Source organism: Hyperolius riggenbachi, chromosome 9, assembly GCF_040937935.1.
Source record: "Hyperolius riggenbachi isolate aHypRig1 chromosome 9, aHypRig1.pri, whole genome shotgun sequence".
Lineage (NCBI taxonomy): Eukaryota > Metazoa > Chordata > Amphibia > Anura > Hyperoliidae > Hyperolius > Hyperolius riggenbachi.
The window spans coordinates 272,553,630-272,569,747 of NC_090654.1; the positions used below are offsets into that span (position 1 = coordinate 272,553,630).

Genomic DNA, 16,118 nt, shown 5'->3' on the forward strand with positions numbered 1-16,118 from the left:
TGGCAGTAATGTAACAAAATGTGGAAAACATCAAGGGGGTCGAATACTTTTGCAACCCACTGTACATAGAGGGCGCACTTCTCTTGCGCAGGGGTGTTCCTGACGCCAGAGGGGGCGTTTTGCTCGAGTTCCTCTCCTGCAAGGGACGCCTCTTCCCTAGTTAGTCTACCGACAAGCTCAGTAGTTTCAGGTGGTCACAGAGCGGCCCCGATAGGACACAGAGGCATGTTATGGAGCAGGGAACATCGGGAGCAACAAAATAAGTGAAACAATTCCTAGTTAAATGCTCCAGTGAAAATAATGTAATAAAAAAAGGGCTTCATTTTTCACAATAATTATGTATAAATTATTAAGTCAGTGTTTGCCCATTGTAAAATCTTTCCTCTTCCTGATTTACATTCTGACATTTATCACATTGTGACATTTTTACTGCTGGCAGGTGATGTCACTGGAAGTAGATGCTGCTTGCTTTTTAGGCAGTTGGAAACAGATGTTATTTCCCACAATACAACAAGGCTCCCACAGTGTGATGTCAGAACCTTGGTCCTGACATCACACTGTGGAAGGGTTTTCACTACAATATTAGCCATTAGCCCCTGATAATCCGTTTGTGAAAAGGTAAAGATTTCTCATGGGAAAGGGGGTATCAGCTACTGATTGGGATGAAGTTCAATTCTTAGTTACGGTTCCTCTTTAAAGAGACACTGAAGCGAAGAAAAAATTATGATATAATGATTTGTATGTATAGTACAGCTAAGAAATAAAACATTAGGAGCAGAGACATAAGTCTAATATTGTTTCCAGTACAGGAAGAGTTAAATGGAACCTGAAGCGAGTAAAATTATTTAAAATAAACACATGACATAGCTGCAAATGAATATTACATACTAACATCATTATCACTTCCTCTCAGAAGCTCACCATTTTCTTCTTACAGTGATCACTTCCAGTTCTGACAATATTTTGTCAGGACTGAAATATACCAGTTGCTGTCAGTTATATATCAGCAGCTGTCAGTTACAACTGAACGTGCAAGGTAATGTCCATGTTTCCCTATGGCTCAAGTGGGTGATATTACAGTTGAACATGGCTATTTTTAAAATGGAGGATGGAGAATTCCATTGATCACAGTGGACAAATGGGACACAGGATAGGTGAAAGAGATTGAGGAGTAGACTACACAGGAGGCAAGTATGACCTGTGCATGGTTAATTTGACTTTTTATTTTCAGTTCAGGTTCTCTTTAAGAAACTCCAGTTATCTATGCAAAAGAGCCATTGAGCTCCACAACTTTCAAAGTGGCAGAGAGCTCGGTCTTTTGAAGCTTATTATCTCAACTGTCAGTCATTGTAATTAATTGTTCTCTACAGAGGACAGGTCAATAGTTCAGTGGCCTGCTCTGTAAATACATTAAAGGTGCCCATACATTAGAAGATTTTGGGCAGATTCGTCCAAGAGACAAATTTATCTCTAATCAAATCTGATTAGAGATACATTTGTCTCTAATCGAATCTGCCCAAACACTACAGGCCGATTCCCGTCTGATTTGAGCATGAAATCATCAGGGAATCGGCTGAGCCGCCGCGTCCGCCCCGCAATATATAAATGTATGCAGTGTGTATGCATTTATACATTATCTGTCCGGTGTAGGCCTACACGCGGTGACCATCCATGGACGGAAACCGCATGGAGGCCGATACCGGACAGGTAATGTATAAATGCACTACACGACATACATTGCGGCGGGGGTTTCGTCATCTCGTCGCTCGTTCGCAATTCCGCCGCCGTACCGCCGCGCACCCGACCAACCAACTTCGGCCCGAAATTTTCCAGCATGTGTGATCGACCGTGCGGCCAATTTCTGTCCTGAAATTGGTCGCTTTGTCAGTCGGGCATGCACTTGGCAGCACCACTTTTCATCCCATTCGAATATAATAATTGAATTGGATGGTCGATTGGTTGGTTGGTTGGCAAATGTATGGGTCCCTTTAGAATGCTGAGTAGTGTGTAAACTACAAGTATTAAAGAATGATGCAATGTTATAAAAACACTAACTGAAAATAAAAATGAGAATATTTTCTTTGCTACTAATGTTCTAGTAATTATCCGTACTACACAACCAATTCGTTATATCATAATTTTTTTTGCTTCAGTGTCTCTTTAAGAGCCAGCGAGCAGGAAAAACCCGCTGGCTGGAGACAGTATACATTCTTTATATTACTTTACCAGAAAGGCTTGGGGACAGATCTGTTCCCTTAAAATGAGGGTGAACAGAGTGAATCATAATCAGTAACAATTGTGTTATACATAGGATTTATTCATGTTTCCTTGGGAAAGTGTGCAGAGCACTGGATCATCAAGAGGCCCTTTGTAAGGAATTCCAAAAGATTCTTTAAAACCATCAAAGTAAATCCCAGCCACAGTGAGGCAGATGTAAACTTTGCCTGACGTACATTTCACAGGTCTTCCACCTGTTATGCACTGATGCATATTGGTCTGTAGCCCCATCCTCCCAGTAATGTTAAGCCTAAGCCGTTTTGCTATGCAGAATTCTCCCAGAGCATTCTGGGAGTCCAGGTATTATTTTCACTGGCTTCAGAACTCTCAGTGAACAAACATTCTATAGAGATCACCTGACAGGACTAAAGATGCCAAAACCTGCGATAAATTTTAGAATGTTAATCATGGTTATGAAAGATTCTACAATAGGCAAACACTAACGGATTCATTTATAAATTAATATTGTAAAAAAATAAGCAATTTTATTATTTTATTTTCACTACAGGTCCTCTTTGAGATAATTTGTATTTTTATAAGGTTATTACCCTACCTACCACCTTACTTCAATGTGTCCCTTAGTTTAACTAACTTGATTATTTCGGGTTGAACGCCACGTAAGCTAGCGGCGAGTCATGGATACCAATCATTTTACCATGGTGGATCGGAGATTTTATGATTAATTCATAAGTAAAGGTTTCATTTTTCCCCTTGTCCTTCATAAAGCACTTTTTATTAGAAGCATCTCTCTACTTGCCATTTAATAGCTACTTATTTGCTGTATTATCCATTTGTGATATTGGAAAATGACATTTTATTCCTTTTATATCTGGTATATTAGGTACCAGTATTCTACGCTCTGCACAGTCATCGACCTTTATTAGCATTTTTACGTCTCTATTTTAATAAGTTTTGTTTTGTGAGTGCAGTTTGTCTTAACCATTTAAAGAGAACCCGAGGTGGGTTTGTGAAATCATATTAAGACACAGAGGCATGTTCTGTATACGATGACCAGGCTCTGTGTCCTTCCAGTGTTTAAAGTGTAACTGTCGGGCATAAAATCAAAAATCAATTCTTTAATTTTATCTGGTAAACAAGTAATAAGGATGCTAATCAGGCAATCTAAAAGTTAAAATCTCTATTACTTTTCTTAAATGATCATTCCCCAGTTTACCCGACTCTTATTTGGTATGTTGCCGCACAAAGGAAGTTGCAGGGCATGCTGGGTTGTCTTTTTTTTGCTTCTTTATTTACCCTCAGACTTAACCAATGTACAGAAGCAAAAAATGACAACCCAGCATGCCCTGCAACTTCCTTTTTGTGTACCAAATTTTCTGTTTACCAAAAAAGAGTCAGGTAAACTGGGGAATGATCATTTATAAACAAGAAAAGTAATAGAGATTTGAACTTTTGGATTGCCTGGTTAGTATCCTTATTACTTGCTTACCAGATACAAATTAAGAATTGATTTTTGATTTTATGCCCGACAGTTACACTTTAAAGACCGCATTGAGCATGCGTGGAAGCGTATTTTATCAATACGTTTCAGTGCACGTGATCGCTTGAGCCACAGGAAGTGAGCGTCACTTCCTGCTTGGACAGCTGCCAGATGGGGATCACTGCGTACTAATGCGGTAATCCCTGAAGGCCTGTATTTGGCAGTGCGGTGCAGTGTGGGGGCTGCGTGAGTTTCTAATAAAATATTGGTAAAGTAAACGGATTACAGTATTATACGGTTTGTATTTGTTCAGCAGCAACCGCCAAGTCATATTCATTCCTCCTATAGTTAATAGAGGCGAACACACTCATGACTACTGCTACTAAGGCACTTTGTATTGACCCGATGAAGCGGGCGATACCCATGAACCGTGTTGTCTTATGTGCATGAGTAAATATATCTACCTTATGTGGTTTGTTCCTTGAAGGAGTAAGATCCAATCACTCCTACTAAACATATGTACTATAGCTATATAACCAGGGTGCCTCCAACAGTGTTAGTTGACCACTGAGGGGTATTTCCCTTTATGGGCCAGAGCAATTTTCACCTTTCAGCGATCCTCCCTTTCATTCGCCAATAACTTTATTGCCACTTATCACAATGAAATGATCTATATCTTGCTTTTTCTACCACCAATTAGGCTTTCTTCAGGTGGTAAATTATGGTAAGAATGATTTTATTCTAAATGCATTTTAATGGAAATAATAAGAGAAACATTGAAAAAATGAATTATTTCTCAGTTTTTGGCCATTATAGTTTTAAAATAAAATATTCTACTGTGGATAAAATCCAAACATTTTATTTGCCCATTTGGCCCAGTTATTGCAACGTTTAAAATATTTCCCTAGTACAAATGTATGGCGCCAATATTTTATTTGGTAATATAGGACAATTTTTTCAGTTGTTCGTCCATCATTAATTAAAAGCCTGTATTTTCAAAAATAACAGTAATATACCCTTGACATACATATTAAAATAGTTCAGTCCCTAGGGTACCTATTTATGTTTTTTTTTTCTTTTTTTTTATAATGCAAAAGTTTTTTGGGGGTAACTATGGGAGAGTGTGGGAGGTAAGGAGTTAATTTTAAATTAAAATTAAAAAAATGTATTTATGTGTAATTTTACTATTTGGCCACAAGATGTCCTTCCACATTTTTTCTTGTTCGCATACTATAGTATGCAAACAAGAAGTAGTGCGTGGACGTGTTACTTTTCTAATTACAATGACCGCAGGCATCTTATTAATGCTGGCAATCATTGACACATTAATTGAAATGAATTAAGATGAATGAAAAGGGAACTGTTCCCAATTATTTATCTCCCCTCTAATGATGGGTGGTGAGAAAGCGCCGGAGCGAGCGGTCGTGTGTAGCAGCAACAAACTAATATCTACGTCCCTGGCACTTCAGATGAAGTTTCCCAGGTCGTAGATATACTGCATACTACACGCTGTGCAGTAAGTGATTGAAAAATCCCTTATAAGTGTGAATTGAGACTCAGATTTCAACAGTTTGCTCATATTTCAAAGTGCAAATAACTACGGTTCTTAGACCGCTGAATCACGTATATACTGTATATAGCTGCTAGGGGGCGCAGTCTGCTGTACTCACATGAAGTTCTCGGGGTATTCACTGAGCGCCATGTCCATGATATTCAGGGCATCGTGGTAGTGTTTTTGTGCGGAGAGCAGCAGCGCCAACAAGTGGAGGGAATTGGAGTCGTCGCCCTGCAACTGCAGCGCTTGGCGGACATAACCCAGCGCCTCGGGGATCTAAAGCAAAGACGTCACATGATCAGAACATGACATGCGCCTAGTTCAACCGATTTTACATTTCTATTGAGCTTTCTAAAAAGATCAAATGCAGAAAGAACAGAATGTACTTCCAGCCCAACTCCAAAAGTAATAACATTTAAAACATAGAATGGACATCTGTGGGTAAGTCGACATTTTGGTTTATAAAATAATTCCATCAAGTTTCCCAAAATATCTCAGCTGTCACTTGGTTTAAAGGACACCTGAAGTGAGAAGTATATGGAGGGAGCCATATTTATTTTCTTTTAAACAATACCAGTTGTCTGGTAGTCCTGTTGATCTCTTTGGCTGCAGTACTGTCTGAATCACACACCTGAAACAAGCATGCAGCTAATCTTGACAGTTCTGACAATGATGTCAGAAACACCTGATCTGCTGCATGCTTGTTCAGGGGCTATGGCTATTAGAGGCAAAAGATCTGGAGGACAGCCATAGGGACTAGACTATTTGCCGCCAGAAGCAAACAATACAGGGACGAGGATGCCGCCTGCCCCCCCCCCCCATCAAGCCTTCGCCTCATCCTTCCTCTCCCCAACTTGGACACATCTCAGACATTGCGGTGCCGCCTGGCTGGCTCAGCTGCATGCACACTCACCCCCTCCTCTTGCAGAGGCTCCTCCTCATTGCGCCTGGGCCAGCTGCTGTGTCGATTGTCTGTGTGTGACAGCAATGCTAGGTACACACTATACAATCTTCTGACAGGTTTACCGTCAGATCGATTATTTCCGATAGGTCCGTTGTGATTTCTGATCAATTTTCCATTTACTTCTGTTTAAGGAAAATCGATCGGAAATCAGATCGGACCTGTTAAAAATAATCGATCAACTAGTAATCTGTCAGAAAATTGTATCGTGTGTACCAGGCATAAGAGTCCTCCTTTCTCTCACTCCACATCACTTCCGGTTTTAGACACCCCCTAGGAAGAAGCCGTCTGAATCATGTGATCCGCCCCTGGACAGCCAGGCAACTGGAATTGTCTACAACTAAATAAATTGTCTAAAACGAACTAAATAAACTAAATAAATGTCAGTTTTCATTTCCCTCTCAGTTCAGGTGTCCTTTAAAGACACGAATTGTGGAATTGTACCCAGTATAAATCACAGCAGGAAGCAGAAAGCACATTCCTAATATCTACTCCCCCCCCCCCCTTTCTCTTCCACACATTATTGTTTAACCCGGAGGCCTCCCTAAAGCAGTCCTGGCTGGGGAGGCAGTGATGCCACACAGGGGCGTACAACTTGTGTTTATGGAATAATGCTGACTCAGATGTAGAGCTACGGAATATTGCGAATTTATGGAAATTGCTGACATTTTAGAAGAGCCATTTGTTGGTATTTAGAAGTCCCAGTACGCAGGCTGGTGAGTCAGGCGCTGTCCCGCTCTGACCCATTTATGCACCAGAATACTAGTTGCCTGGCTGTCCTGCTGATCCTCTGCCTCTAAGGGCCCATTTCCACTATCGCGAATTCGCACGCGTTTTTCGCATGCAAATTCGCATAGCAATACAAGTGAATGGGACTGTTTCCACTTGTCAGGATTCCTTTGCGTTTTTCTGTGCGGAAAAAATTCGCATGGCAGAGCCATCAGAATTCGCATACCGCTATGCGATCGCATACAATGTATTTAATAGGAAATTCGCATGAGGTTTGGGTATGCGAATTTTCATGCGAATTCGCATAGAAACTATGGAAAAGCACACCAGCACTGCCATGGTTAAATTCGCATACATCGTCATCCATGCGAATTCGCATGAAAATTCGCATAGACCCGCATGCAAAATTCGCATCCGCATGCGAATTTTTACCGCGGCGATTCGCACCGCACAAGTGGAAATGCAGCCTAAAGGTAGCCATACACTGGTCGATTTGCCATCAGATTCAAGCAACAGATAGATCCCTCTCTGATCGAATCTGATCAGAGAGGGATCGTATGGCTACCTTTACTGCAAACAGATTGTGAACCGATTTCAGCCTGAAACCGTTCACAATCTGTTGTGGTGGTGCTGCTGCTTCTGCCGCCGCCGCTCCCCCCCCCCCCCCCGCGCCGCATACATTACCTGCTCCACCAGCGCGACTGCCCCCGGTCACCGCTGCTCTGTCTGCGCTCTGGTCTCCAGGTCCGGCATGCCTCACTTCTTCTAGCCCGGCAGGAAGTTTAAACAGTAGAGGGCGCTCTACTGTTTAAACTTCCTGCCGGGCTAGAAGAAGTGAGGCATGCCGGACCTGGAGACCAGAGCGCAGACAGAGCAGCGGTGACCGGGGGACTGGAGTCGCGCCGGCGGAGCAGGTAATGCATGTGGGCTCTATTGCGTCGGTCGTCGGGCACTCGAACGCCGCTAGCGACGCGCTCCCTACCCGCGGGCGATCGACGGTAATTTTCCGCACGGAGCGATCGACAGGATCGGACGAAATGGATCGAAATTCGGCGTGCTGCGGGAACGATTGGCAGCAGATTCGATCCCAGTGATCGAATCTGCTGTCGAAACGGCGGCAAATCGGGCCAGTGTATGGCCAGCTTAATACGTTTAGACATAGACCCTGAACAAGCATGCAAGTGTTTGTAGCTAATCCTGTCTGATATTTGTCTGAAACACCTGCATGCTTGTTCGGGGTCTATGGCTAAAAGAATTAGAGACAGAGGATTGGTTGGTATTGTTTACATGGAAATAAATATGGCAGCCTCCACATCCCTTCAGCTTCAGACTTGTGACATCTTTAACTGATAAGTTTACTACAGTGGTGTTGGATTTGCAGTTCCTGCAGTGGAAAGCATGATGGGAGCTAAATACCTTGAAAGCAGAAGGTAAACAGAGTCCTGCAACGTTACCTATAGTGTTGTGACTGTAGCAGCCTGAAAACCCGCCCTGTTCCTAGCCTGAAGCAGATACAGGTGCAGCCAGTTGGCTGCACACAGTATCTCTTCCTATACAGCACTCTCTAAATGAAGAAAAAGAGAACTGGGATCATGTGACCAGACCAATAACTGATCAGTATAGGTGCTTTATTACAGTTTAGCGTCCAGTATAGTCTTGACACAAAGAGGTAAAATTGCTCAGTTATTTTTTTCAGTCTATCACTATGGTAGGATTAGATTGTGAGCTCCTCTGAGGACAGTCAGAGACATGACTATGTACTCTGTAAAGTGCTGCAGAAGATGTCAGTGCTATATAAATACATAATAATAATATGGTAGGACATTACACTATGACTATGGTAGGATTATACTGTGAGCACCACTGCGGACAGCCAGTGACATGACTATGTACTCTGTAAAGTGCTGCAGGATATGTCAGTGCTATATAAACACATAATAATAACATGGTAGGACATTATACTATGACTATGGTAGGATTAGATTGTGAGCTCCTCTGAGGACAGTCAGTGACATGACTATGTACTCTGTGTAAAGTGCTGCAGGAGAGGTCAGTGCTATATAAATACATAATAATATAGTAGGACATTATACTATGACTATGGTAGGATTAGATAGTGATCTCCTCTGAGGACAGTCAGTGACAGAACTATGTACTCTGTAAAGCACTGCAGAATAGGTCAGTGCTATAGAAATCTTAATAATGATAGTGGCGATATGACAGAAGGAATCTGTGGGAATATCTGAAGGATTGTGGATCGCGGAAGATATTTGTGTTTCCTCCCCTGGCATGCAGAGAAGCTGTGATGGGCACTATAGGAATGCCAGCCTGCAGGGAGGAGCTCCGCAGATGTTGGCGGGCACACCGTGTCTTTAACCAGCATCTTCCCACTATTCCCATTATGCAAAGCAGCTGAGCCAGGAGGCGTCTCACAAACGCCATATGCAAAGCAGCTGGCCGAGAGCAGAGAAGACGGATGCTGGATGCCAGGCTGGCCATAAATCCCGCAATATCTGCCCGCGATCCCCGGTGGACAGGCGGAGATTCTGTGGAGCCGATGACCCCGATACATACAATTATGCAAATATTTTCTCTCCATAAACCAAACAGATGCTGGATGGCGGCAGAGTGCCCAAAATCGTGGTGAACAGCTAGCGATTCATAGTACTGGCAAATACAGAGGCACCAAAGGACATAAAATAAAAAATGCTTTAAAATGGAAAAAAAAGAGGTAGTGGTAGACTTACCACATAAATGTCACACAAATATGCACTTTTTTATTCTTAAATTCAAAAAGAAGAACAAGGGATACTCAAAATTGCTATGCGTTCTTGGCACAGCTGCCACTTCTTCGGGCACATATGAGAGAGTATTAGCGGTGGTCCTGTCTAGGAGACCTCATGTGATCAGTCTGATCAGCTGATAGATTTTCAAAGCTTCAATTTTCTGTGATCACATCCTGCTTTGGCACAGGATCATGACAAAAAAAAAATCAGGCACTTGCATATCTATCACCTGACAAAACTGATCACATGCTTCTCCATGACTTCTAGATATGACCATCACTATAGAGTATCGGATCAAATAAGTGTCAAGAGTTCTGACTGCCTGAAGAAGCGGCAGTTGTGCAAAGAAACGTGTAGCAATTCTCAGTAACCCTTGTTATTTTTTTGAATGCAAGAGTAAAAAAAGTTGCATATTTGTGCGACTAACATTTATGAGGCAAGTCCGCCACTGCCTCTTTATTAAAGTTAACCTGTAAAAATACAAATCCCCTCTAGGGGGTACTCACCTCGGGAGGGGGAAGCCTCTGGAGCCTAAAAAGGCTTTCCCCGACATTCTCTGTCCTTTAGATCCTGCACTAGGACCCCTGAAGTGTGGCCTATCTGCGCAGTGTGCGCTACTTTGCAAGCGGCCCGCACCTGTGCAGCAGTGCGGACCTGATCCAGTGGGATGGAGATACTGCGCTTGAACAAGGCACCGCGCTAAGGGGAATTTCAGTGGTCCCAGCACTGGAATGGAGGAGAATGCAGGAAGCATCTTTAGGATCCAGAGGTTTCCTCCTTCCGAGAGGAGTAGCCCATAGGGGCATTTTTTTTAGTAGATATACTGTATTTTACAGCATTTTTGATTATTTTATATCCTTTGGTGCCTCTGAGTTTTCCATGTTCGGGTGGCATAGTGGTTAGCGCTCTCGCCTTGCAGCGCTGGGTCCCCGGTTTGAATCCCAGCCAGGTCAACATTTGCAAGGAGTTTGTATCTTCTCCCCGTGTCTGTGTGGGTTTCCTCCGGGTACTCCGGTTTCCTCCCACATCCCAAAAAAAAAAACAGATAAGTTAATTGACCTACCCCTAAAATTGGCCCTAGACTACGATACATACACTACACTATACATACATAGACATGTGACTATGGTAGGGACTAGCTTGTGAGCCCCTCTGAGGGACAGTGAGTGACAACACAATATACTCTGTACAGCGCTGCGTAATATGTCAGCGCTATATAAATACTTGAATGAATTAAAATAAATGCTTTAATTGTTGATCCACCCTTGGCAGAGGGTTGCGTCCCCAGCCCATCCCACAGAAATTCACTGCAGGGTTGGGTTATTCTCCTCAACTGCTCATCAATTGGCCACCTACTGGGGTGACTATACGTCTATTTCTAAAAAGATACTACACCATTGATGGCTAACCTTGGCACTCCAGCTGTGGTGGAACTACAAGTCCCATGAGGCATTGCAATACTCTGAAAGCTCTAAGCATAACTTGGGGAGGCAGAGGCATGATGGGATTTGTAGTTTTGTCACAGCTGGAGTGCCAAGGTTAGCCATCACTGGACTACACTATATTTGACTCTTGGTCTGTCTCTCTCTCTGTTTCCCCCATTATATCTTCAGCCATAGTCCAGGTTCTCCTGTGTAAGATTTTATATTTTTGGCGTGTGTACATTCCATGCTGTATTGTATGCGGAACTAAACAGTGAAAGGTCCACATGCGCTACAAGCTGTTTCTATTACGTTGGAGGTATACAGAGTTGGCTGCCAGTCCACCTACACTTACTGGTGAGCAGACGGGTTATATCCATTCCTGTAGGTCTCTTACCTGCCGAGATATCGCTAGCTGCAGGGCGAGGTAGAAAGCGGCCTGATGATCCGTTGGCGACAGGCTGTGAGCTCTGCGGAGACAAACATAAATACCAGGAGTATGATTTAGGGGCTTTTCACACGTAACAGAAATTGTGTGCAAACTGCACTTGCAGAAGGCTGTAGGACATACAGGGGTGGCATTTGGGGGGGGGGGGGGGGGGGGGAGTGTCGAAGAATCTGGACACATATATACTACAAGGTGGGGGGTTGTTGGAGGGGGAAAGCATCTGGTCACCTATTTCACAAGGGGGGGGGGAAGCATCTCGCCACCTATACTACAAAGGGGGAGGGGTAAAGTGTTTTTGGCCACCTATAATACAAAGGGGGAGCGGGAAAGCATCTTTGGCCATCTATAATACAAAGGGGGAGAGGGAAAGCATCTTTGGCCACCTATAATACAAAGGGGGAGGGGGAAAGCATCTTTGGCCACCTATAATACAAAGGGGGAGGGGGAAAGCATCTTTGGCCACCTATAATACAAAGGGGGAGGGGGAAAGCATCTTTGGCCACCTATAATACAAAGGGGGAGGGGGAAAGCATCTTTGGCCACCTATAATACAAAGGGGGAGGGGGAAAGCATCTTTGGCCATCTATAATACAAAGGGGGAGAGGGAAAGCATCTTTGGCCACCTATAATACAAAGGGGGAGGGGGAAAGCATCTTTGGCCACCTATAATACAAAGGGGGAGGGGGAAAGCATCTTTGGCCACCTATAATACAAAGGGGGAGGGGGAAAGCATCTTTGGCTACCTATAATACAAAGGGGGAGGGGGAAAGCATCTTTGGCCACCTATAATACAAAGGGGGAGAGGGAAAGCATCTTTGAACAGCTATACTACAAGGGGGGAAGCATTTGGCCACCTATACTACAAAGGATAGAATAGGTGGACAGTATAGGTCATTATTTTTTTTTTATTAGGAGAGGGGCTGATGTCCACCGTCTGAATTACACCGCTGCTGAGTTCATGTACATTTGGCTCTGCCTATGACCCGTCATTACCACACCCACTTTCTATTACATGGACACAACCATGGTCCCCCGCTAGAGGATCCAGCAGCTGCATAGCACCCTCAATAATAAAATTCTGAAGCAGCCCCTGATGACATCATGGCCTAACCTAAAATTTCTATCCTGACAAACCACCAACTGCCAATCTACAGCACACAGGCAAACAGAAAAAGAAATAGAGGAGCAGCAGTCCTGAGAAGTGTATACTGACAGGAGCTGATGCACAGGGGGTGAGAGTCATAATGCAGTGCTGAGCTAGTCAGCACTAGTCTAATCAATTTTTCTTTTTCACATTTACATGAGCCAATCAGCAGCAATAGAGAGATTTGGTGTGAAGGTGGCTGCAATGCACTTACCTCTGGAAGGCGAGGAGAGCTTTTCTCTGCAGATCCTCCTGCATGCCGCGCAGTGAGGCTGAAAGACAAATGAGGGGAGGAGTCAGTGCTGGCGGCCTAGTCCACAAAGCCTCGCCCACTAAGCTGACATTATGCTGCTACTCTTAAAGGACAAGTGTAGTTAGAAGAATATGGAGGCTGCCATACTTATTTCTTTTTAAACAATACCAGTTGCCTGGCAGCCCTGCTAGTCTATTTGGCTGTAGTAGTGTCTGAATCACACCAGAAATAAGATGCATCTAATCTTTTCAGATCTGACAATGTCAAACACCTGATCTGATGAATGCTTGTTTAGGGGTTATGGCTAAAAGTATTAGAGGTAGAGGATCAGCAGGATAGCCAGGCAACTGGTATTGCTTAAAGGGATACTGTAGGGGGGGTCGGGGGAAAATGAGCTGAACTTACCCGGGGCTTCTAATGGTCCCCCGCAGACATCCTGTGTTGGCGCAGCCACTCACCGATGCTCCGGCCCCGCCTCCAGTTCACTTCTGGAATTTCTGACTTTAAAGTCAGAAAACCACTGCGCCTGCATGCCCGTGTCCTCGCTCCCGCTGATGTCACCAGGAGTGTACTGCGCAGACACAGACCATACTGGGCCTGCGCTGTGCGCTCTTGATGACATCAGCGGGATCGAGGACACGGCAACGCAGGCACAGTGGTTTTCAGACTTTAAAGTCTGAAATTCCAGAAGTGAACCGGAGGCGGGGCCGGAGCATCGGTAAGTGGCTGCGCCAACACAGGATGTCTGCGGGGGACCGTTAGAAGCCCCGAGTAAGTTCAACTCATTTTCCCCTGACCCCCTACAGTATCCCTTTAAAGGGAATCTTAACTGGCGAGCAAAAAAAAATTCACTTACCTGGGGGCTTTCCCAAGCCTCCCGCAGCCGTCCGGTGCCCGCGCCAGTCCTTCGGTGCCCTCCGGTCTCCCTCCGCCGATAAGTTTCGTTTTCGGACGACTGCCAGTCGTCCTCGGGCCTCTTCCGCACTCCTCGTCGTAAACTGCAGTAAAGCGCGTCCGCATGACGCGTTTGGCGTCATGCACATGACGCGTTCGGCGTCATGCGGACGCGCTTTACTGCAGTTTACGACGAGGAGTGTGGAAGAGGCCCGAGGACGACTGGCAGTCGTCCGAAAACGAAACTTAGCGGCGGAGGGAGACCGGAGGGCACCGAAGGACCGGCGCGGGCACCGGACGGCTGCGGGAGGCTTGGGAAAGCCCCCAGGTAAGTGAATTTTTTTTTGCTCGCCAGTTAAGGTTCCCTTTAAGCGGACCTGAACTCAGAACTGCTTCTCTGCTCTGCCAGCATAAAAACATTTAAAAAAAACATTTCTTTGTTACAGCTGATAGAAATCTTGCAAAAAATCTGCAGTGTGTCTACTTCCTGCTTTCATGGAAGCAGACATATTAACATCCTATGCTTTCAAATTACCTTATCTGCCATGGCAGTCAGGTGACACAGGAAATATCAAATTACAGTTGTGATTAGTCACAGATGAGAGAAGATTAGACAGGCTAAGCCCTCTAAATACATACAGGGTGCATTTCTCTATATTTTCCTTCTGTCCTGTGCAAGAGTTCAGGTCCACTTTCAAAGGAAATAAATATGGCAGCCTCCATATCCCTCTTGCTTCAGTTGTCCTTTAACATACAAAACAGATGGTGGATAATGGTCACCCCAAATGACTGCTGTACAGATACACTGCTGGGATTGTGACATGTAACCTGTTCTGTCCTTTGGAGAAGGAAGGGGGGAGGGGCTGGAACAGCAGAAGGGCCACTGGGAGCTGCAGAAGAAACTACCATAGAAATCGGCAAAGCATTCCCGAACTCTGGGGGACATCTGTGCTCATGACAGGTCATCAACCAGAACGATCACAAAAAATTGCTTTGGCCAATGAAAACGTCACATTTATAAGTAGATTTACGCAGAGCTAAACAGACTCAGCTGAGCAATATCTGCCTCTTTGCTGACTGCATAACTCCAGTGTCATTTATGGAAAGTAACAATGCGAAAACTACCGGTAATTGAATTGTGTTATGCCAAACAGTCAAATCCCTCGGGAAGTGCCCAAACAAAATAGCTCATTTCACGTAAATAAATGAAGGCTGTAAACGGGCAAGATGGCGGAGTGGAGGGCACTCTCGTCTTCCAGCTGTTCGAGCAACAGGGACAGCCATACTATCCCAGGAAAAATAAAAACACATATATAAGTAGATAAATAATTGTTTTACCTACATAACATATGTATTGTACTGTCCACGTTTTGATTTCAGTTAATTTTATATAGTAAATAAAGGGAAACGCGTTCCAAGCATTTTCCATCTTTACTGCCTTTGACTGAAGCCAATCCTGATCTCATTTCCTCCCTTACTCTTTACTTTCTCCTAGAAACTGTACTGTCATATCTAGCTTGCTTTGTAAACACATGTGAGCACAGCATAGATCGTATTTCAGCAGCTTCTGCAGAAGGGTGAGCTGTTTTTCATTTCTCTGCCTCCTGTCACACTGAATGTCCCTCAGCCAATCAGTGAGAAGCAATAATGTGGGAGGGGAGATGACAAGCTTCCCTCTCTCTGGCAATGTACCAGAATAGAGCCAGGCAGACAGAGATAAGATTTATTACAGCAGAAATGCCTGGTTATATTAGAATGCTTGCAATGCAGACTGCATGTAGTCTACATATTAAACACAGAGCAGTGGGTAAATGGAATTTGATTTTGTGGCTGACAATCCCACTTTCAGATCAGTCCAGTAAGACACTATTTGCATGGAGTTTGTATGTTGCCTCGTGCATGCACGGGTTTTCTCCGGGCACTCATTTCTTCTCACATCCCAAAAACGCACTGATGCTATTTGGTTCCAACCAAAATTGGCATTAGACAGAGATCACACTTGTTCAACACATGCATGCAATAACGCAAGCTAATATATCCCTACATGGCGCCAGCATTTCAAAAGTGCATAAAATAGCAAAGTGCGTGCTCACTACCTGTGATCCAGGGATTTTATATGTTGATCCAGGGATTTTATCTGATTGCCATCTGGAGTCGGGAAGGAATTTTTTTCCCTTTTGGGGCTAATTGGACCATGCCTTGTAAGGGTTTT

The 16,118-nt window shown here is 44.1% G+C and overlaps 1 protein-coding gene across 4 annotated transcripts in view; it reads right to left on the reverse strand.

Moving 5' to 3' along the window:
* Window positions 1-16,118, reverse strand: part of TTC7B (tetratricopeptide repeat domain 7B) — a 215,793-nt gene that overhangs the window by 102,616 nt on the left and 97,059 nt on the right. For all 4 annotated transcript variants that reach the window (XM_068254574.1, XM_068254575.1, XM_068254576.1 and 1 more), the window contains 3 exons: window positions 12,974-13,031; window positions 11,565-11,637; window positions 5,386-5,546 (listed from right to left, as the gene is read on the reverse strand). In XM_068254574.1, coding sequence (XP_068110675.1) covers window positions 5,386-5,546; window positions 11,565-11,637; window positions 12,974-13,031 — 292 coding nt within the window. The remainder of the gene's footprint in view (window positions 1-5,385; window positions 5,547-11,564; window positions 11,638-12,973; window positions 13,032-16,118) is intronic.